This window comes from Stomoxys calcitrans, chromosome 5 (assembly GCF_963082655.1).
Source record: "Stomoxys calcitrans chromosome 5, idStoCalc2.1, whole genome shotgun sequence".
NCBI lineage: Eukaryota > Metazoa > Arthropoda > Insecta > Diptera > Muscidae > Stomoxys > Stomoxys calcitrans.
This window is the reverse complement of record NC_081556.1, coordinates 151,193,968-151,217,880: the sequence shown is the minus strand read 5'-3', so window position 1 is coordinate 151,217,880 and position 23,913 is coordinate 151,193,968. Positions and strand designations below refer to the sequence as shown.

The following is a 23,913-nucleotide window of genomic DNA, read 5'->3' as shown; positions in this document are numbered from 1 at the left end:
ATAAACCAAAAGTGACATGTAGCACGATTAGGACATTTTGGGAGTACGAATCTAACATAAAAATTTGGCCCAAAGTGTCTGTGGGGCGAACCACCCCCAAAAACCTTCCAACAGGACATATTTACTAATTAAATTGTTTTGCTTTTGCAGATTATTAGAGCAAAACGATCAATTTTTCACAAAAACAAGTCATTTAATATTATTAGTTGATAAACACAGCAGTAAAATATGTACATTTTGACAGTTGTTCGTGTGAAAAGTCAAACTCAGTACTAGGCTTAAGCTAAAAACATGTGAAATAAATAAATTCCTTTTTTTACGCTAAATGCTTAAAAGTAAAGGGTGATTTTTTTGAGGTTAGGATTTTCATGCATTAGTATTTGACAGATCACGTGGGATTTCAGACATGGTGTCAAAGAGAAAGATGCTCAGTATGCTTTGACATTTCATCATGAATAGACTTACTAACGAGCAACGCTTGCAAATCATTGAATTTTATTACCAAAATCAGTGTTCGGTTCGAAATGTGTTCAAATTTTGACAAATTTTGTTCAGCGATGAGGCTCATTTCTGGTTGAATGGCTACGTAAATAAGCAAAATTGCCGCATTTGGAGTGAAGAGCAACCAGAAGCCGTTCAAGAACTGCCCATGCATCCCGAAAAATGCACTGTTTGGTGTGGTTTGTACGCTGGTGGAATCATTGGACCGTATTTTTTCAAAGATGCTGTTGGAAGCAACGTTACGGTGAATGAACACATTTCGAACCGAACACTGATTTTGGTAATAAAATTCAATGATTTGCAAGCGTTGCTCGTTAGTAAGTCTATTCATGATGAAATGTCAAAGCATACTGAGCATCTTTCTCTTTGACACCATGTCTGAAATCCCACGTGATCTGTCAAATACTAATGCATGAAAATCCTAACCTCAAAAAAATCACCCTTTACAACATAAAAACAATTAATCCTAGTGTAATATGAATATACGATTGAGTTAGTACAAACAAGTAAAAGCGTGCTAAGTTCGGCCGGGCAGAATCTTGGGAACCCACCACCATGGATTCTGCTATAAATTTATACAAAATAAATTTAGTTGAAGGGCATAATTTTATTTTACATTACATTGCCCAAAAAGTGATTGCGGATTTTTTAAAAGAAAGTAAATGCATTTTTAATAAATCTTAAAATGAACTTTAATCAAATATACTTTTTTTACACTTTTTTTCTAAAGCAAGCTAAAAGTAACACCTAATAACTGACAGAAGAAAGAAAGCAATTACAGAGTCACAAGGTGTGAAAAAATTTGTCAACGCCAACTATATGAAAAATCCGCAATTACTTTTTGGGCAACCCAATAGTTAAGAATCATTAATACAAACAACGAAAAATGGCGCGAGCGAGTAACACAAAATCAGAGATGGACTGACTAATCACTGATAGTTCACCCAATATTTTGTTGTTGGGCAACTACCACTACCTGGATCTTACCAATGAGGATATCAACTAGCTTTCTTTTTACATTCACTCTTTATTTACTTTTTTCCTAACATGGGAATGTTTTTAGCATTGATAACTTATCTCTTACCACGAAATATCAATCCGGCAGACTATAAATACCGTGGTGCAAAGCTGGTAAGTCTTATTTGAATTCGCATATTGGCAACGTAATTCTTTAGAATTCTTATTTAGAAGTGACGGGATACCGAAAAAAAGTTGTTAGTGAGAAGTGTTTTATTTTAGACCTATATAGTGTAATTCAGATGTTCTAGATGGAATTTTGTTACATAGCATGGCTTAATACATAAAGTATTTGTATAACAACATAAAAATCATATGGCAGAAATCCAAATAATCCGCCATTTTGTCTTGAATGTGATTTTCAAAAGCGAAGTTGTTGTTAACAAACGCAAAGAAATTTGTGCAGGTGTATGTGGAGGAATTTTCCATGAAATTTTCTCTTGAGACAAAATTTTGATGAAATTTCCTTTAAAGACAAAATTTCGATAAAATTTCCTATAAAGACAAAATTTCGATGAAATTTTCTCTAAGACAAAATTTCGATGAAATTTTCTCTAAAGACAAAATTTCGATGACATTTTCTCTTAAGATAAAATTTTGATGAGATTTTCTCTAAAGACAAAATCACGATGAAATTTTCTCTTAAGACGTAATTTCGATAAAATTTTCTCTCAAGACAAAATCACGATGAAATTTTCTTTCAAGACGTAATTTTGATATAGGTTTTTCTAAAGACAAAATTTCGATAAAATTTTCTCTCAAGACAAAATCACAATGAAATTTTCTCTCAAGACGTAATTTCTACGAAAGTTTCTCTAAAGACAAAATTTCAATGAAACGTACTAACGTAAATATAAATCTGACATCTTAAGCAGGGTATTCTGTTCACGTTTCCATGCTGCGAAACGTTGGCTAAAAATCGGTGGAAAAGTAGTAATCTACTTATAGTGAGGAAAATTGTGAAAAAATTAAATTAAAATTAAAACCATTCCCGCGGCAGCCGGTTGTACGTACCGGATTGAACCAATGGAGTCCTTCATTGGCAAGGGCTGCTGCCGCAGTGTACAACACACTGCTACAACAACAAATTAAAGTGGCAATACTTGAAACTAATTCTGTTTGTTTTATTGGGATTCAATGGTTCGTTTTTCTTTATTTATTTGCAAAAATTGTATTAAATAGAGAAAACAATAGGTGCAGTTAAAAAAAAAGTGTTTTGTTATGGAAATAAAAACATTTGATTGCTGTCAAATTTCGTTTGCGAAACAATGAAAAATTTTCGCGGTTATGTCGAAAGCAGAATAGAATACCAACCCTTAACAAGCGTGAAACAAGCTTTAATTATTGAGCCATGCTATTTAACCAAATTTTTCCACAAAAGACCAAACGGCAACTCTGAATTCAAAAATTTTCTGAATCAGCTGTCTCAACAAACCGCCAAAGGTCACCTTGAAACGTCAAACTCTCTAGTGAGTGTCACCTTCTTAAATACACATATATTTCGGCTGCACGGAACTGTGGAGCAGCCTTTTTGTGGAGCAGAAAATAAAAATAAAAAATTAATAATAATATCCATTAGCCAGTGATCTAGTGTCAGTGTAACTAAATAATCCAAGCACCCATCAAAGCTTCCTTGGAAAACGAAAAGGCAAACAAAACAGGCAAATTATTTAGTAGTGCTGTAATTTCAATTTCATTTTCAACGGTAGTTTTTCTCGAGTATACATAAAAGTGCGTGTGTGTTGGGGAGAGTGAGAAGACCACCAAATAAACCGTTGTTATAAAACTAATTTCAAAAATTAAATTAATTTAAATCGATTCCTAAAAAAGCAAGCAAGTGAAAATGTCATCGACCAATATCAAACAACGTTTCATTGAACGCGGCTCCCATAAGGGCAAGGGCTTAGCGGTCTTTACCAGCGGAGGTGACTCGCAAGGCATGAATGCTGCCGTCCGTGCTTGTGTTCGCATGGCCATCTATCTTGGATGCAAGGTAGGTTATTTACCTTTGATGAAATACGCCTATTAGCCCTAATTGACCTTATAATTTTTGTGTTATTCATGACCCTCAATTTGTTGGACAATTTCTTAATGGTTGGCTGTGTTGATGATAAGTGGGCGACGAGTGAGCAGCGCCAAGTCAAGGCTGCTACACAAACTCTTTAATTTATTTTATTTCTTAGTTGACATTCAATGCTATTTTTGGATAGATTTTCTTTCTGTTAGATGTTCAGTTGTTCCTTTCGTAATGTTGGCTTCGTGCGTTGTGTGTGCCAAATACACAGAAAAATAAAAAATAACAAATGTCAGTTGCGTGTCTGTGTATTGTAAATGCATAGCTATGTACTTACATACACATGTACATCCATCATAATGGGTGGTGTGCGTACATGGGAAAGTGTAAATGCAACAAGCCATTTTTTACACAATATTTATTTTGTTTATCCAATTCCTCAAGAAGTTACATTAAACTTTCTCTGGCTTATAATTTAATGACAGTGAAGTTTCGGTATGGTTAAGTGAAGTTTTTGTTAGCGACGGAATGGGGGAAGGGAAATAAAGGAGACCAAACGAACAATCCATTGTTTACTTTTTTTGAAGTGGAATAGACAGTTTTTAGGTTTTATTTATTTTTTTGTACGTACATATGTTCTACATTGTACATTGTTTAAAAATGTTGATTAGTTTGCCATTGAAATTGTAAAACATACAGATTCTATGATGATAATCTTATCAAAAGTGGTGAAACTTACCGCTTTTGTTTTATTGATAAGTTTCATTCAAAAACTTTATACAAACTGGAACAGATGGCACATTTAACATTCATTGGGTTATTTTCTGAAGATGTTGATTGCACTTCAGAAGTTGTAGGTATAGGGTTTTATAACTTAGAATATTTGTTTGTTACACCGATGGAAGAGTCGATTAAGCTCTCCGGTCCGTTCATTAGTCCGCACCATCTGTCCTTACTTCAGTTCTTTCATACGTCCTTTTATTCTTCCATTCGTTTTTTGATCCGTCTGTCTCTGCGTCCTCCCTTCGGTCCATCCTTTGTCCATGACTTTCAGATTTGGATATATCGCTCTCATAATAGGTATATATATTCGCCTGACTTGGACTAATATTGATATAATGTTAACCGATTCTCACAAAACTCTACACGTATGACTTTCTTATAGCTCTCGATATTGCTGCCGAATTTCATCGGTATGTTTAGATGTAGCTGCCATATCTATGTACCACATGTTATTTACTTTTAGGGCCTTTGGCAGTAGAGGTGGGCATTTCAGTTCCTTTTAGTGATCGCTCCGTTTAATTCCGGTCCACAAAAGGAACTAGTTAATTTTTCATTTGTTTATGCTTCCTACAAAACAAAAAAAGCTTTGAATTTTATGTTGAACCTTAAAGGAGTTTTTATTTGTACATATATGTAGGTAAAAATGTTCAGGCTGTATAAGTAAAAGAAATTAAAATTAAATTTATGTAATTTGTAATTTATTAAGTCTCAATGCTGAAAAATAACACGAATCGAAGCGCACCAAACTAATTTAGATTTGTTGACGTTTATATAATTGAGCCACCATATTACTTTAATGTGGTTGCCACAAATAATTTATTTTTCATTTACCTAAATCACAACGTTCACAGTTGTTGCCTATTGAACAATTTGGCGCTTTTATTTAGTTGTTGTATGAAGCTGATCAAATATGGCATGTCAATCAGCTGGGCTACAAATTAACAAAAAGGAGTAAAAGCAAAGTGTACATGCAATAAAAAGGAACTATGGAACTATAAGAAAGAGGAACTAGTTCCATCAGTTCCTTACTTGAATAAATTCCAATGAACATGGTCCATCCGGAACTACCCAACTATATCTGGCAACAGTGTAGCACATTTCTTATTTGCTTGAAACATGTTATCGTAAAGGTACCTCGGTATCGGATAAAACATTGCAAAAAACCAAAGGTTTCCCCTTAACCTTAATTTGGAATGCAAAATTTGTGACTTGTTTTTGAAGCCTATTTGTGCTGATCGCAAAAAATCTAATTTTTTGCATATCCCTCAATTTTGACCACAGGAACTTCGTTTTTGGGTCTGGGCCCGTCGAACCCCCTAGGGGCCAAAAATTCCCACTTGGGGGGAAGTAGTCCAACCTAGGCAGTATGGGTGTCAAATGATTAGTAGATTACGAATATGCAAACAAGTGTCCAAAATTTTGACCCGGGAAGGAAGGTCATGAGAATTTGGAACCCTCTTAAACCTAGGCAATATGGGTATCAAATTAAAGAAGGGCTCCAAATTAAAACAAACACATATTTATAAAAAAATATTTGCCTGCGGCGTTTTCTTTCCACAAAAATATCTTTTTTATTAATCTCCCCGGGATTTGAACCCTCGTTAAGCTTCATAGGCGAACCTATGCGCTACGATGGCCTCTTATAACCGTGCCTTCTCCGCAAGCTCTTCGGACTATGTGACCCCGACCTCTCCTGGGCGGCAATATACGCAACAGCAGCATCCCAGCCTCAATATTGCTAGGCTAGTGGCGGGAAGTGTATCAATTCTGCAACTGAATTGCAACGGTCTCCGTGGCAAGATCGACGATATTGTGGATTTTATGAGTCGGAGACAAAGCTGACTAACACAAAGCTGAGACAACGCTGAATAACACCTGCAGCCGGACGTTTATCAATCAGTAGAAGGCCGATTGGGCTGGGTTTAGAGAGTACACCAATCGCCGCTTCAGTGAATCGACACCCTCTCAAATGTGCTAGTTGCCGAGAGGAAATTCCGAGACATCATTAACGTAGCAGCTGCTCGTTTTGCAGGGTAGTCAACGAACATAACCGGAATTTATGACTGGAACACTTGGAGCAATGTAACTTAGGCACGGGTTTAGGCAAGCTGTGGTCTACTGTTAAGTCACTGTCGAACTCCGGTAGACGGGGTGACAGGACCGCAGTCACTTTTAGCGACGTAATCGTGACTGATCCGAAGAGATGCGCCAGGTTGCTTAAAGGTCAATTTATTGTGCATCCCGAGAGTAACTGGGCAAGGAGAAGAACCATTCGACATATCCGTGGTCTCCGAGCTGATGGACAGCCATTACAATTTACCGTGAGCGAAGATACGAATGTCATCCGTGGCACCAAATCACCCAAGGCGTTAGGCCCCGACGGAAGCTCTACAGTGATGTTGAAGAATCTGGATTCACCTGGAGTTGAGTACCTTACTACTGTCGTCAACATGTCTTTGAACACTCTTATAGTTCCCGATGTCGGGAAAATTGGCTGAGTGATCCCGTTACTGAAGCCTGGAAAGGACCCGAGTTTGGGTACAGACCGATCTCCCTTCTCTCACCAGTAGCAAAGACGCTTGAGGCATTACTCCTCCCGAGCCTCGTGGGAGAATTTCCATTCGCCGCTCATCAACATGGATTTCGAAGACTGCATAGCACAACAACTGCTTTGCTTGCCATTACCGCACACATTTGCCGTAACTTCAATCAGCCCAGGCCAAATGATAGGACGGTCCTAGTGGCACTAGACCTCCAGCCAGGCCTGGAATGTTGGGTCGCGAATTATCTGTGTGCTCGCCAGTCATTTGTGGAATTTAGGGATTAGAAGTCGAAGCTCCGTATAGTGAAACAGGGAGTTCCCCAAGGCGGGATAATATCTCCGGCACTGCTTAACCTCTACCTATCCTCCATTCCACCCCCTCCAGACGGTATAGAGACGATTGTACGATCATGCTATCAGCCCACCACCCATTGTTGACCTCTGCGATAGGTTGAACGTCTATTTCATATTTCGCTGCATTGTTCACATTGTTCACTACAAATACGCGTGAGGTGAATGATCTGAAAGTGATGGTCGATGGAGAAATGATTCCGATCATCAAGTTTCCCAAAATATTTGGCGTCACATTTGACAGCTCTTACACATTATCCCCACATGCCACAGCAATTTCCTCAAGTCACAAGGTCCTCAAGTCACTTGCCGGTAGCACTTGGGTTGCTGACAAAGAAACCTTGTTGTCCACGTGCAAAGCAATTGGTCAGTCTGTGGTAAGTTATGCAGCGCCAGTGTGGTCTCGTCAGCTGTGTGACACGCATTGGAATAATATTCAGATCTGTCAGAATGCCACCCTTCGAACTGCGAGGGGCTGTCTCCAGAAAGATCCTACCAGTGCGTAGACATAACTACATGCTGTTTAAGCAAAACCTTTTGGGCTGTTATCGCAGATACCATCCAAATCAACATCTTATGTATTCACCGCCCAGCAGTCTTAAGGTAGATTTACATGATCTAGAGCCTGAGGTTCAGTGCTACAAGAGAGAACCTCTAGATCAAGCGGCATATTCATGCAGACACGATAGCAGATGCGGTAAATAGCTACCGGATGAATGTAGTTCTTGGAGAACGACCGCTTGCCGTTGTACCTGAAGAAATTGACCTCCCCCGCAAACCAGAGTAGTTCTGCCTCAATTACGTTCCGGATTGATTGATTTTAATTGGATCAATAAATTTCGAGATTGAATCAACTTTTTTTTTGTATACTTATTTAGCTTTTGTTTCATAACAAATTGTTTATATTTTTCTTTTTTTTTTTGTGAAAATATTTAAAGCCCACCTTTCGTTGCTCTCTTTTTTCAGGCCTATTTTATTCGTGAAGGTTACCAGGGTATGGTAGATGGTGGCGACAATATTGTTGAAGGCAATTGGGCCTCTGTGTCATCTATTATTCATAGGGGTGGTACTGTTATTGGCTCGGCCAGATGTATGGATTTCAAACAACGCGAAGGTCGCTTGAAGGCTGCCAACAATCTCATCCAAAAAGGCATTTCCAATTTGGTGGTGATTGGTGGTGATGGCTCTCTAACCGGTGCAAATTTGTTCCGCCAAGAATGGACTTCCTTGGTGGATGAACTTTTGCAGAAGGGACAAATTACAGAGGAACAAAGAAAAAAACATGATGTATTGCACATTGTGGGCATGGTAAGTTGAATAAATGATATTTAAAAAAAATGTCTGGCAATTATTTAATGATTTCTGGATATCTTTTTCAGGTGGGCTCTATTGATAATGACTTCTGTGGCACTGACATGACCATTGGTACCGATTCCGCTTTGCATCGTATTATTGAAGCCATCGATGCTATTGTTAGCACTGCCTACTCTCACCAGCGTACCTTTATTATGGAAGTTATGGGTAGACATTGTGGGTAAGGTTTTTGAGTATGGAAATATTTTAAAACTTTCGAAATATTAGGAAGTATAAGCTAAGTTTGATGGAAATTATACCCATTATCCCAAAAGTTCAAAGACGCTTGAAATTCGCATATATGAATTGGTTTTTACTTCCCTCTATCCCCTTTGATTGGCTTTTGAGAAGAAATTTACCCTTAACTCCCAGCACTCAAACGAAAAGACAACCTTTTCTCTTGATTTTTCTTAATATCTAACACTCTGCCCAGTTATTTACCCGTAGTTACCGGCATTGTCTCAGAGGCTGATTATGTCTTTTGTCCCGAATCGCCACCACCAAATGATTGGCCAGATAAACTTTGTGACAAATTAATACAGGCAAGATTTTTATATGAAATTTTATAAAATCAAAACAAACCTTTTGTAAATTTCAAATATTTTTACTCCCATTTCACTCATATATTCTCAAAGCATATACTTTACCAAAACAAAAACTATTGGAAATTGTAATAAGAACTGAAAAAAAGAGCTTGATATTCCCCTTAAATGGATTGCCTAGTGGTCCTTCTATATAGCTTTGGTATTCATTGAAATAGCTTAGAGAATAACGCACCTTATCGAATATCTCCTTCTAGACATCTACCTTTATTTACCGCTATTAAACAATTGGCTAAAGGATAAAAGGGCATTACTATTATGAACAATAAGCACTTATTTAGATTTATTTTAAGTATTAACATCGGTATTCACAAAACTTAAGTAGATTTGAAATAGGTTTTATTGGAAGATTTAGTTTATAGAACCGCCAAATAAACCTATTTTAAGGCTTCAAAAGGAGTTTTGTGAATACGGCCGTAAGTTTTTAGTTTTTGCCATAGCAACAAGCGTCTATATCAATTGCTATCAAGATCAAGCTTCAAGTAGAGGGAAATGATTTTCTAAGTTATCCGTGTCGCTGGCCTATTTAAAGGCCTTTAGATCCAGGATACTTCGTGTTTTTCACGCATATTTTGTACAACCTTTTGTTGTATCCGTTCTTAAATTCCTTTAACTTGTTACTTTTGTTTTCTCTCGTATGTTTTAATATCCTTGTTCGTGTGTTTTTTTGTTTTTATTCATTCATCATGAATTTCCGTTTTTCTTTGTGTCTTCCATAAATTTTCTTTTTACAGTTATTTGGCTCTTGTAGCTGGTTTATCATGTGAAGCCGATTTTATTTTCATTCCTGAAGCTCCACCTAAAGCTGATTGGCCTGAAAACCTTTGCAATCAGTTGATTCAGGCAAGAAAATCTATAAACAATAAAAATTTCATAGAAGACGCTAAAAAAGCTTCTTTGCCATTATTCAAAAATTGTTTGTTATTGTTGTTGTTTATGCATTGTAAACTTTTCAAAAAACAAAAGTTGTGTATGTGATTTTTATTTCTCTTTGGTTTTTGGCTGTTTAAGCATTGTTTAAGTTGTTTCAAGCAATTTACTATTTGAAAAACAAACAAAAAAAACCACAAGATTTCTTCATACAGATTGTTTAAATGTTTCTAATATCATCAACACTCACATATAGTCATTTTGCACCAATTCTTCGTTAATCATCAGCGCACCTACACAACACAAAAGCACTCAGATTTTATGAAAATAATGCGGGAGAAGTGTAAACCAAAACTCTGCTCAGAAGTCTGCTTCTTTTATTGCCCCTCGACAAGTTTGGTATTGTCTACCTCGTATAATAATATCTCCTTAACAGTAGACAGAAAAGGGGCTTTAGAGGGGTAAAATTTAAATAGGATCGAAGAGTAGACCACACTATCCGGAATATAAGCAACAAGTTTGGGCCTTCGCATTTAAAACAGAGATGTCTTAAAAGGTTGTCATCATTCGGCAAAATAATTCTTTGTACCTTCTAACGCCATCTATACATCTGATTGGCTACTATTAGAATTATTTATCATAATTTGACTATGTTTAAAGTAATGTTCACACTGAAAATGTGTGAAGAGTTGATGTTATTATACATTATCTATTTATTATTGAGAGGTTATGTTTTTAATTGATGTTTTATTGTTTAATGTTATATGTTTACTATTTTAGACATTTTAAATTTTATTATTAATTTAATATACAACTCTCCCGTTTATTTTATAAGCAAATCTAAATTTATACGACAACAGCAACTTCACAGCGTTTTTATACCCACCACCGAAGAATGAGGGTATATTCATTTGGTCATTCCATTTGCAACACATCGAAATATCAATTTCCGACCCTATAAAGTATATATATTCCTGATCAGCGTAAAAATCTAAGACGATCTAGCCTTGTCCGTCCGTCGGTCCGTCTGTCTGTTGATATCACGCTATAGTCTTTAAAAGTGGAGATATTGAGCTGAAACTTTGCACAGATTATTTTTCTTCTCCATAGCAGTTTAAGTTCGAAGATGGGCTATATGGGACTATATCTTGATATAGCCTTCATATAGACCGATCCGTCGATTAAGGGTCTTAGGCCCATAAAAGCCACATTTGTTATCCGATTTTGCTGAAATTTGGGACAGTGAGTTCTGTTAGATCCTTAGACATCCCGATCGGTCCAGATTTGGATATAGCTGTCATATAGACCGAGCTCTCGATTTAAGGTTTTGGGACCATAAAAGGCACATTTATTGTCCGATGTCGCCGAAATTTGGGACAGTGAGTTAAGTTAAACCCCTCGATATATATTTGCAATTTGGCCTAGATCGATCAAGCATATACTTGCCATATAGACCGATCTCTCGATTTAAGGTTTTGGGCCCATAAAAGTCGCATTTATTGTCCGATTTTACCGAAATTCGGGACTGTGAGTTGTGATAGGCTCTTCGATAATTTGCTGTTACTTGGCCCGAATCGGTTCAGGTTTGGATATAGCTGTCATATAGAACGATAGCTCGATTTAAAGTTTTGGCCCCATAAAACACGTATTTATAATTCAATTTCACTGAAATTTGACACAGTGACTTATGTTAGGCTTTTCGACATCCGTGTCGTATATGGTTCAGATCGGTTTATTTTTTTTTGGATATAGCTACAAAAAAGATCAATATTTTGTTATACACAATTGAACAAACACTTGTACTTATTAGTATTTGATCCAAACTGGAACATATTTCGATAAAGCTGCTATGGATCATAAGGTATGCATTTTTCACCGGATTTTGACGAAAGGTGGTTTACATATATACCCGAGGTGGTGGGTATCCAAAGTTCGGCCCGGCCGAACTTATCGCCTTTTTACTTGTTTGTATATTTTTATTGTTTGTACTGTTTAATGTTTGCTACAATTTTTTTAGTTATTTAGCCCTTCAAGCTGGTATGTCCTCCGAATCAGATTATATATTTATACCTGAAGAGCCCGTCCCAGAGAATTGGCAAGAAGATCTATGTGAAAAAATTATAGAGGTTAGAGAAGGTCTAAGTAAGAAAAAACCTATAAACGACGAAACCACCAAGGGTTAATGTTGTTATGTAGAGCCGTGAAACGTCAACTGAATGCATATAGTAAAATTTTATTAACTGAAATGGGGTTCGTTTGATCTTTAGGGAGTTTTTGAAAATGTTATTAAATGTTTGTGTCTGTCGCATAATTTTTGCAATTATTTAGGAAATATTTTTGCATCAATCTTCAAAGTAATGTTTCGATTTTGAAAAACTGTAAACTTGGCTCTAAATCCACTTCGAAAAATTTCCAGATATCAGCGCATGTTTTAGAACTTAAGTTTATTCTCGCCCCGCTAGTATGAAAACATATGTACCTATGTCACATAGATCATTGGCAGTTTTTAGGTTTATACAAATTGGTTGAAAATTGGTTTAAAAATTGTATATGCTTTTTCATCTTTATTTGCTATTTATACATCCATTTCATTTTGGTGTTGGTTCGATATCCTCTCATAAACCTCACTGTAGAAAGTAAAATGAAGCCATATTTTGTCGATAGTATGATCTCTACATAACTCCATCTATCTATTAACTCATGGGCATTAAATATTAACTGTAGTTTAATAACAGTGTAAATAAAAATCATTATTATTGTTAAACTTAGTTTGAAAATCGATACATTGCAACTCAAATAGGTTTAGAATTATAATTTAAAGATTTTAACCTTAACATAACCGGCAAATTTGATTTGCAATCAATTTTCATTCTTAGTTCAACAATCTTTAAGATTTTGTATGGGTGTGCATGGATGGTAATATGCTCATTTTTCTTTTATGCTAATCGATTTTTTTCCAAAATCTACCATCACTATACAGGAGCGTAATGCTGGTCAACGCTTGAATATTATTATTGTTGCTGAAGGTGCGATTGATCGTGATGGCAAAGCCATCTCAGCGGAAGACATCAAAAAGGTAGTTGTGGACAGATTGCAACAGGACACCCGTATCACTGTGCTTGGCCATGTCCAACGTGGTGGTAATCCCAGTGCTTTTGATCGTGTCTTGGGCTGCCGCATGGGTGCTGAGGCTACTTTGGCTTTGATGGAGGCTACTCCTGAAACTGTGCCCGTGGTGGTCTCTTTGGATGGCAATCAAGCAGTGCGTGTGCCTTTAATGGAGTGCGTAGAACGTACTCAGGCCGTGGCAAAGGCAATGGCAGAAAAGAACTGGGAATTGGCTGTCAAGCTAAGAGGTCGTTCGTTTGAACGCAATTTGGAGACCTACAAAATGTTGACCCGTTTGAAGCCTCCCAAGCACGAGGGAAAGGTGAGTTTCCACCCTTAGCGTTGTTGTTATTTTGCCAATATTTAATTTTCTCTTTTTTTTTTTTTGCTGTACAGGGTTACCGTTTGGCTGTTATGCACATTGGTGCTCCCGCCTGTGGCATGAATGCTGCTGTCCGCAGTTTTGTGCGTAATTGCATTTATCGTGGTGACACCGTCTTTGGCATTCATGATGGCATTGAAGGTCTGATCGCTGGCAATATCAAGGAAATGGGTTGGTCCGATGTCACTGGCTGGGTGGGTCAAGGTGGCGCCTTTTTGGGCACCAAACGTACCTTGCCCGAATGTAAATTCAACGAAATCGCTTCTCGCCTCAAGGAGTTCAAGATTCAAGGTCTTTTGATTATTGGTGGCTTTGAGGCCTATCATGCCTGTGGTCAAATTGCCGATCAACGTGGCAATTTCCCTGAATTCTGTATTCCTTTGGCTGTTATTCCATCGACCATTTCCAATAATGTGCCTGGCACTGAATTCTCTTTGGGTTGCGATACTGGCCTCAATGAAATCACCGAAATCTGTGATCGCATTCGCCAATCGGCCCAAGGTACCAAACGTCGTGTGTTCGTTATTGAAACCATGGGTGGCTATTGTGGTTATTTGGCCACTTTGGCCGGCTTGGCTGGTGGTGCTGATGCCGCTTATATCTTTGAAGAGAAATTCTCAATTAAAGACTTGCAACAGGATGTCTATCACATGGCCTCAAAGATGGCTGAGGGTGTACAACGTGGCTTGATTTTGCGCAACGAAAAGGCTTCTGAAAATTACAATACCGATTTTATTTATCGTTTGTATTCCGAGGAAGGCAAAGGCCTGTTCTCTTGCCGCAGTAATATTTTGGGTAAACTAAAGCAATTGGATATTTATAGAAAAATTAATAAATAAGTTTTTCTTTACCACAGGTCACATGCAACAAGGTGGCTCCCCCACACCATTCGATCGTAACATGGGCACTAAGATGGCTGCTAAATGTGTGGAATGGTTCTCGGAACAATTCAATAATAACGAACAAGCTGATGGCACAATTAAATGCACCAACAAAGAGTCTGCCGTGCTGTTGGGTATTGTAAGGCGTCAATATAGATTCACTCCTCTGGCCGATTTGATTGCTGAAACTAACTTTGAGTAAGTAAACCAAAGCTTTACTGAACAAAAATGCCCCTTTGGACATTTGATTCATTCGAATAAGTTGCAACGTAATACCACAGCTAAATGAAACGGGAATAGTTCGTGTAGTTCATCTCCGCGAACATTCTCAATGAGATGGGAAACTAAACGCAAAGCAAAGTGTAGCCGTATCAAATTTAGGTTTGAGATTAAATGACAACCATAAATATGCGCCAGTGGGGAACAAGTGCCTTTGTATATCTTAACAGTCTATTAAAAATCATTAATTCCAACCTTTCAGTTAGATACCGAATGACCATGACGGACACAAGCAGTCATTTAACTATTAAATAATGCTAGTAAAGCAAAAGACCTACACTAGAGGCTTATGCACCAGCTACAGTTCTTCCTGGCTGCAGAATATGATTTATAGTTCTTCCAAATCGTTTGACCTTAAATTGTCATAAAATATAAAATGAAATGTTAAATGCAAAATGGATTCAAAAAGATGGTCTCACGCGAGCAGCTGCTAACAGCCGGCTAGGTTTGACGGTATTAAGATGACAGACTTTTGTTTGCATTCTCTTTGTTGTTATCTTCTTTCTCGCATATTCTCTGCTCATGGACGCACACAAATTTCTTTGTGTGTGTTGGCAAAACGTTGATCAGCTTGATGACAAGATGGCGGATTGCACCGTATGATTTGAGGTTGTTGTACAAATGAGACCACTTTTAATTGTTTCGCCATGTGATAACTACCAATATTAGGAAAGTAGAAGAATTAGGAAATAAACGTCTAATGTGATTATAATAACCTTAAAAGTATACAAATATTGTGTCTATATTGCCTGCACTCGTGACTCGTGTGAGGGTTTTTGACCAGACATAACGATGTTCCAATAAACTCACGCATCTGCGTTCTAAACATCTGTATTATAAACGCATTGAAGTGACATCTCCTCAATCCGCGTATACGCCCGCCAACTTTTCACGGTTTGGTAACCGTACCGCCGCGTAACTTTGCGCTGAGTACAAACCGTGATCCAGACACCGATGGTATCAGACTTAAGATACTGCCTTGGATTCGTAGACTACATTGGCGCAGAGGTTGACATATTCGCCTATGATGCCGAGTGCCTGGGTTCAAATCCCGATATAAACATCAGAAGCAAATGTTCAGCGGTGGTTATTCCCTTACAAATGCTGGTGACATTTGTAAGGTATCCAGCGATGTTAGAACTTCTCTAACTAGTGGCACACCATTCGGACTCAGCATAAAAAGGTGGCCCCATATTATTGAGCTAAAATTTGAATAGGACTCTGGGCTCTATGCTGACTATAGAGGTTATCGAAAGGTGATTCACTCACGGCGTAATCGCGGTACGAGAGAGCAATGCAAATTTACCCATTAAGGAACATGAACAAATTTTTCGCATATCAATGAGTGCTCTCCGATTCAAATTTTAAGCTCAATGATAATGGACCTCCTGTTTATAAACGACTCCGAACGCCGTTTTTACACCATGCATGGTATGGTATGGTATGGTATGAGGGGAAAACCACCGCTGATGTTCTTGCCGGGATTCGAATGCAGGCGTTCAGCGTCAGCGATTATCCTAGCCTTTGCGCCGCGGTGGCCTCCAGGAAGTAGTCAGTTCAAAAAGTACGTGTGACATTGTCAGCGGTACATTGGGCGAGTCGCTATCTACTTGGGTAACGTGGTTCACTCAAGACGTGATGGAGAAATTTGGTCACCTGAACGCGGTAGTAGGCGGTGGATCAAACGCGTGGTCAATGTTTGAGAGACCAGGGCAGAACGCTGGCTAGGCTAATCATCGAGACGTGACTCACTAATGGTGTGTTTTTGGCACTTGGTCACCGGAAAGCGGAAGAAGGTCCAAACAACAGTTTGTCACTTCTTACATTACTATGGTGGCATGGATTTGGTTTCTTCTGTTAAAGGTTATTTGCTAATTGTCTTTTTTTTTGTTCTATTTCTAATTAGACAACGTATTCCCAAAAGCCAATGGTGGCTGAAGTTGCGTCCCTTGTTAAGAATATTGGCCAAACACGATTCAGCCTATGAGGAAGAAGGTTTGTACATCACCGTAGAGGAAGAATGCTCCACCGATGCCGTGGCTTAAACATTTGGATCATTCGAGCAGACAGCAAAATCACTCACATGCCCATGATGATGTTTTAGATTGCCAGCCAGCCAATTGAAAAACTCCACTGAAAAGCTACTTGATATTTGCTAAACCTTTTTTTTTGCACATATACATTGACTCACTTAAATATTCGTTTTTCTGTTTTCTTCAGATATTTTGGATTTTTTGTAAAACTATAAATATTCCAACAGATTCACAGAATCATGTGTACCACGGAAGTGGTTTAATTGTCACAGAAAAAAAGTCTTTCATTACACAAAAACACATGCATTGGGAAAAAGTATAGCTAATAGACAGGGTTGTCGAGTGTGGTTAATGTTGTAATTGTATCATAGATAGTCACGGCCCTTGAAGCCAACACACCTAATATGGTTGAAAAGTCTGCTAACCGTAGATGAAATCCATCCCATAGTGGTTGGTGTGTGTTGCTATCTCTGGCTTTCCTTTTCCATTTACAATCTCCGATCATTGAGCTCGTCACGAAAGAGCAACAGAAAAAAAAATAAAAAAATTAAATGATCTTCGCCCTAACAGGCAAACAATTTGAAAAATATAAATTTGCTTAAAGAAGTATATAAAGAAGCGAACTATGCCCAAAAAAAAAAAAAATAGGAAAAAATATCTTCATATTATTTCTAAGGATTAATAGAAAACAACAAAAAAAAATCTTGTTCACAAAAGTATTCGTCGGTAAATTTATTGAAAAGTAAGGACTTTATATTGATCACATTTAGTACTTTGTATGGTTGTTGTTGTTTTTGCAGCAGTGTGTTGTACACTGAGGCGGCAGCCCTTGCTGATGATGGAATCCAAAGGGTGTACGAACAACCGGCTGCCATGGCAAAACCTTATAAGCTCAGATGGCCTTTAATAGCCTTGATTCGATTTGATTCTACGAATTTTCAACACATTTCTGGAGTGGTTTTGTTCCATTCTTCCTGCGGCATTTATTTAAAGGTTGAACTGGATGAAATTTGTTTGAGTTTGGAGTCCTTTCCGGGACCCCAAATGAGATCACAGATTTCCCGTGCCAATAAGGATTACCATAGAAAGTTCAATCCCATGGCATGTGTACAGGATTGACCCGATGAATTCCTTCATCGGCAAGGGCTGCCGCCTCAGTGTACCACACACTGCTACTACAACAACAACCATAAAAAGTTCTAAATATAATCAATATATAGTGCTAACTTTGTGATGCATTTACCGGCGAATACTTTTGTGAGCAAAATTTGTAGTTTTTTTTTTCTTTAACCTAAGAGATAATAAAATGAAGATATTTTTTTTTAATTTTTTGGCATAGGTTTGCTTTTTTATATACGTCTTTGCGCATCTCGATAAACATTGAAAAACGAATACTTATGTGAGTCACTGTATATATATTTTATAGAATTTTTATTATATAGTTTAAAGTATTGCACTTTAGTCTAAATTTTATTTTAGATAATGTCGATGCCGATCTTAAAGCGCCACACTTTTATATATCGCAACAGTTTTCGAAAACAAAGCCTCACATGTGTGTTACCTCCATGTGGTCGAAAAAAAGCTTTAATTTTTACTTGTGTTTTTTCCATTTTTTTAGTTATATATCAAAAGTTCTTGTTCTAATTAACTCAGGACCTGCTGTTTTAGTAATGAAGCAAACCAAAAAGTACCCCAGTTATTATCATTATTTCTATGTATTTTTTTTATTTTTGTTTTTAAAACATTCACCGCCTATTTCATACTGCATACATTCACATTTACATTGTGTTTTTATTTTATTTAAATTTTATTTATTTATTTATGATAAAAACATTGATATTGTAGCTATTATTTAAATCTATTATTGAGTATTTAAAAACACATTAAACATAAAAATCCCTGCTAAAAAAAGAAATACCGATAAAGGATTAAATATTTTGAAATACATTTTCAAGCTGCTTGTATTGTATGTAAAGGATTTTAAATAAAAAAAAAAAAAAACATTAAATGCTTAGGCGTCTTCAAAATGTCTGTTGTTGTTAACCTTTTTCCTTTCGTTTTGGAATCTTAAGATTATAAATGAGACAAAAACTAAAACAATATCAAACAATAAATAATGTTAAGTTTTAAATCTATACAACATATACCCATAATACACATAACATACACACCACAAACAAACATACTCAATCTTGTCCATACATACATTATATCTAATGCAAATGTTATACAAAAACACATATTTAACACACTTTGACTACACTTTACAGACATAGCAATAACAATTTGGAAAATGTTGCAACTTTTTAAATGTGAAAATTTTCAAAAAATAAACATATTTATAAAATAGAACAAACAAGTGTTTGAACTTTTCACCATATTGACGGATTTGGATAAAACTTGGCACTGATGTTGTAAGTCATAAGCAAAATTTCAACCAAATCAGGTGAAAATTAAGGCTTCTAAGGACTGAAGGAGTCAAATCCGGACATCGGTTTATATGGGGGCTATATCTTTTTATAGACCGATTTGAATCATACTTGGCATGGATGTTGGAAGTCACAACTCAAGTCTTTGTTCCAAATTTCAGCCAAATCGGATGAAAATGGAGGCTTCTAGGGGCTCAAGAAGTCAAATCGGGGCATGGGTTTTTATGGGGGCTATATCTTTTTATAGACAGATTCGGATCATACTTGGCATGAATATTGGTTGGAAGTCATAACATAAGTGTTTGCTCCAAATTTCAGCCAAATCGGATGAAAATGGAGGCTTCTAAGGGATGAAGAAGTCTAATCCGGGGATCGGTTTATATGGGGGCTATATCTGTTTGTAGACCGATAAGGATCATATTTGGCCTGGATATTGGAAGTCACAACTCAAGTCTTTGTTCCAAATTTCAGCCAAATCGGATGAAAATGGAGGCTTCTAGGGGCTCAAGAAGTCAAATCAGGGCATCGGTTTATATGGGGGCTATATCTGTTTATAGACCGACTTGGATCGTACTTGGCATGGATGTTGGAAGTCACAACTCAAGTCTTTGTTCCAAATTTCAGCCAAATCGGATGAAAATGGAGGCTACTAGAGGCTCAAGAAGTCAAATCGGAGGATCGGTTTTTATGGGGACTATATCTTTTTATAGACCGATTTAAAAAAAAAAAAAAAATATAGACCGATTTGTAATCCCATGGCAGCCGGTTGTACGCACCGGATTGACCCGATGGAATCGGCAAGGGCTGCCGCCCCAGTGTAAGTGTTCGTCTTTTTTCGTCATGGGAGAGGCACATCCCGGAGTGCCTTCTCCGTATGCTTTTGGTCCGTGCCGGGATTGAAAAGAACCCCGGACCCTGGTTCTGTTCCGTTTGCCAGAACCGCCTTCATCATTGGTCAGTGTCGGTGAGGTGTAACCGGTGCTTGGAGTGGGTACACTTCCGTTCTTGCTCTGGCCTAACTTCGCTACGGGAGTATAGTCATACTGGCTATGTCGCTAGGTGCTGTGCGAACATAGCCAGCAGTGGGTCACAAGCGTCGCCGTCGTCGCCTTCGGCGTCCTCGTCGTCGGACTATGTGACCCCCCCGACCTCTCCCGTACGGCAATTTATGCAACGACAGCACCCTAGCCCTACTATTGCCAGGCCAGTGCCGGGAAGTGTATCGTTCTTGCAGTTAAACTGCAACGGACTGCGTGGCAAGATTGATGAGATTGTAGATTTTATGAGTCAGAAGAGCATATCGGTCGCAGCGATCCAGGAGACAAAGCTGACTAACACCTGCAGCTTGCACAGTTGTCACGGCTACAACGTGCTACGTAAGGATCGCTCAAGGAATGGAGGTGGGGGATTGGCCTTCGTTATACACCATTCCGTGCAGTATAGACCTATCTCGCCTGCGCTTCACGCTAGTGACCCATACATGGAATGTATGGGGGTAGCAGCCAGGTCTGGTACTGCCGAGATAGAGATATACAACGTGTATATACCGCCGGTTGGTAGCTGTGTCCCGATTAATGGCCAGGCCTACAACCCCGACATAAGTGGGTTGCTATCTGGCCATAGTCGTCTGGTTCTGGGGGATTTTAATGCACATCACTCGTCATGGCATTCTCCCCTAGGTAACGACCAGCGTGGCATAGCTTTGGCAGAGCAGATAGATAGCTCCACGTTTTGCACGGTAAATGAGGATGCCCCCAGCAGGATTACGAGGATCTCCTGAGTGACGTATCCTGGCAAGCCGTCATCTCTTTGGGGTCAGACCACCTCCCCATAATCCCCACCATCGACCGACCACCCGACTTCATAACCTCTGAGCGCCGGACGTTCATCAATTACAAGAAGGCCAATTGGACCGGCTTCAGAGAGTATACCAATCGCCGCTTCAATGAACTGCCACCCCCCCTCTGATGTGCTTGTGGCCGAGAGGAAATTCCGAGACATCATCAACGCAGCAGCCGCTCGCTTTATACCAGCCGGTCGAATACCGCAAGTGCGACCCAATTTCCCGGCGCAAGCAGTGGTACTCGCAGACGAGCGTGATGGGATTCGTGCTATGGACCCCGCTAACCCTAGAATCAGCGAGCTGAATCTGGAAATAAACAGGGTAGTCAACGAACATAAGCGGAATTTGTGGCTGGAACACTTGGAGCAATGTAACTTAGGCACCGGTGCAGGCAAACTGTGGGCCACTGTTAAGTCTCTCTCGAACCCCGGTAGACGGGACGACAGGACCTCAGTCACTTTTGGCGAGATAACCGTGAGTGATCCGAAGAGATGCGCCAGGTTGTTCAACCGGCAATTTATTGTGCATCCCGAGAGAGACAGGGCAAAGAGGAGAGCCATTCGCCGTATTCGTGGTCTCCGAGCCGATGAACAGTCATCACAATTTACCGTATGCGAAGTAACGAATGTCATCCGTAGCGCCAAATCTTCCAAGGCGTTGGGCCCCGACGGAATCTCTACATTGATGCTGAAGAATCTGGATTTACCTGGAGTTGAGTACCTTACCACTGTCCTTAACCTGTCATTGAACACTCTTATAGTTCCCGATGACTGGAAAATGGGCAGAGTGATCCCGCTACTGAAGCCTGGTAAAGACCCGAGTTTGGGGGAGTCGTACAGACCGATCTCCCTTCTCTCACCAGTGGCTAAGACGCTTGAGGCATTACTCCTCCCGAGCCTCGTATGAGAATTTCCATTCGCCGAGCATCAACACGGATTTCGGAGACTGCACAGCACAACAACTGCTTTGCTTGCCATCACCGCACACATTTGTCGTGGCTTCAATCAGCCCAGGCCATGTGATAGGACGGTCCTCTTGGCACTGGGCCTGTCGAAGGCATTCGACATCGCCAACACGTTCCTTTAGCTAGGTCTGAAACGTTTGATCGCGAATTATCTGTGTGGCCGCCAGTCATTTGTGGAATTTAGGGATAACAAGTCGAAGCACCGTAGAGTGAAACAGGGAGTTCCTCAAGTTCCTGTTCTGGCACTGTTTAACCTCTACCTATCCTTCATTCCACCCCCTCCAGACGGTATAAAGATCGTATCATATACGGACGATTGTACGATCATGGCATCAGACCCCCCACCTATCCTCCATTCCACTCCCTCCAGACGTCATAGAGATCGTATCATATACGGATGATTGTACGATCATGGCATCAGGCCCCACACCCATTGTTGGCATCTACCTCAACGAATTTGCCTCATATTTTGCTGTAAGAAATCTGAAGATATCTGCCATCAAATCTTCAGTCACATTGTTCACTACAAATACGCGTGAGGTGAATACTGAGCTGACTGTGATGGTCGACCGATCTGGGAAAAATTTAAGAAGGACGTCAAAGGTTCTAACACAACTCACTGTTGCAAATTTCAACAAAATCGGATAATAAATGTGGCTTTTATGGCCTAAGACACTTAATCGGCGGATCGGTCTATATGGGGGCTATACCAAGATATAGTCCGATAAAGCCCATATTCGAACTTAACCTGCTTATGGACAAAAAAAAAAGAGTCTGTGGAAAATTTCAGCTCAATATCTCTATTTTAAAAGACTGCAGCGTGATTTCAACAGACAGACGGACGGACATGGCTAGATCATCTTAGATTTTTCGCTGATCTAAAAATATATATTCTTTATAGGGTCGGAAATGGATATTTCGATGTGGTGTTATAGATGCTATTTGGTTGTCCAAAAAGTAATTGTCGGTAATATACAATAGTAGTAATATAGTCGGCGTTGACAAATGTTTTCAACGGCTTGTGACTCTGTAATTGCATTCTTTCTTCTGTCAGTTATCAGATGTTACTTTTAACTTGCTTTAGAAAAAAAGGGCGCGAAATTTTGTTTACATTTGTTTGTTTGGCGTCAATTTTAATATGGGTACCACATGTATTGAAAGAAATTCATTTAACAAACCGAATCAACGCTTGTGATATGCACCTTAAACACAATGAATTCGATCCGTGTTTAAAACGAATCATAACTGGAGATGAAAAATGGATTGTTTACAACAACGTTAGTCGAAAACGATCATGGTCCAAGCATGGTGAACCAGCTCAAACCACTTCTAAGGCTGATATCCACCAAAAGAAGGTTATGCTGTCTGTTTGGTGGGATTGAAAGGGTGTGGTATATTTTGAGCTGCTTCCAAGGAACCAAACGATTAATTCGGATGTTTACTGTCAACCAGAATTGGTCAATCGTAAAGGTGTCATATCCCACCAGGAGAACGCTAGACCGCACACATCTTTGGTCACTCGCCAAAAACTGAGTAAGCTTGGCTGGGAACTTTTGATGCATCCACCATATAGCCCTGACCTTGCACCATCAGACTACTATTTATTTCGATCTTTGCAGAACTCCTTAAATGGTAAAACTTTCGGCAATGATGAGGCTATAAAATCGTACTTGGTTCAGTTTTTTGCAGATAAAGGCCAGAAGTTCTATGAGCGTGGAATACTAAATTTGCCAGGAAGATGACAAAAGGTTATCGAACAAAATGGCAATTATATATTTGATTAAAGTTCATTCTAAGTTTTATTAAAAATGCATTTACTTTCCTTTAAAAAATCCGCAATTACTTTTTAGGCAACCCAATAGATGCGTGTGAAGTGAAATTTTAATAAGATGGCTACATGTGCTTTAAAATAGGCAATTGTTTTTGTTAAAAGGCCCAGATCCCCCGATTGGGTATATGTT

At 38.8% G+C, this 23,913-nt stretch overlaps 1 protein-coding gene and 1 long non-coding RNA gene across 4 annotated transcripts; one reads left to right on the top strand and one right to left on the bottom strand.

The window, feature by feature from the left end:
• The first annotated feature begins 1,694 nt into the window (after positions 1–1,694).
• Positions 1,695–18,826, top strand: LOC106091046 (ATP-dependent 6-phosphofructokinase). Of its 3 annotated transcripts, none has more exons than XM_013257449.2 (8): positions 1,695–3,511; positions 8,175–8,516; positions 8,588–8,742; positions 12,051–12,159; positions 13,014–13,463; positions 13,538–14,318; positions 14,380–14,602; positions 16,590–18,826. In XM_013257449.2, exons 1-8 carry the CDS (start codon positions 3,362–3,364, stop codon positions 16,726–16,728), a joined length of 2,349 nt encoding a protein of 782 aa, XP_013112903.1. In that variant the 5' UTR covers positions 1,695–3,361; the 3' UTR covers positions 16,729–18,826. The 3 variants fall into 3 exon arrangements, with proteins under 3 accessions (XP_013112903.1, XP_013112901.1, XP_013112902.1); XM_013257447.2 differs by lacking the exon at positions 12,051–12,159 and adding an exon at positions 9,898–10,006 and having other exon boundaries at positions 1,697–3,511; XM_013257448.2 differs by lacking the exon at positions 12,051–12,159 and adding an exon at positions 8,995–9,103 and having other exon boundaries at positions 1,697–3,511.
• LOC106091047 (uncharacterized) lies at positions 3,381–5,051 on the bottom strand. Its single transcript, XR_001221933.2, has 2 exons — positions 4,943–5,051; positions 3,381–4,882 (listed from the first exon to the last, which is right to left on the bottom strand). It is a non-coding gene; the product is annotated as an uncharacterized LOC106091047 (long non-coding RNA).
• Positions 18,827–23,913: the final 5,087 nt, after the last annotated feature.

Bases quoted from the DNA above. Each gene is read 5' to 3' on its own strand.
- LOC106091046 (XM_013257449.2), top strand. From the start codon at position 3,362: ATGTCATCGACCAATATCAAACAACGTTTCATTGAACGCGGCTCCCAT. The intron at 14,319-14,379 runs GTAAACTAAAGC...TCTTTACCACAG, and splicing joins TTGCCGCAGTAATATTTTGG to GTCACATGCAACAAGGTGGC. The intron at 14,603-16,589 runs GTAAGTAAACCA...ATTTCTAATTAG, and splicing joins ATTGCTGAAACTAACTTTGA to ACAACGTATTCCCAAAAGCC.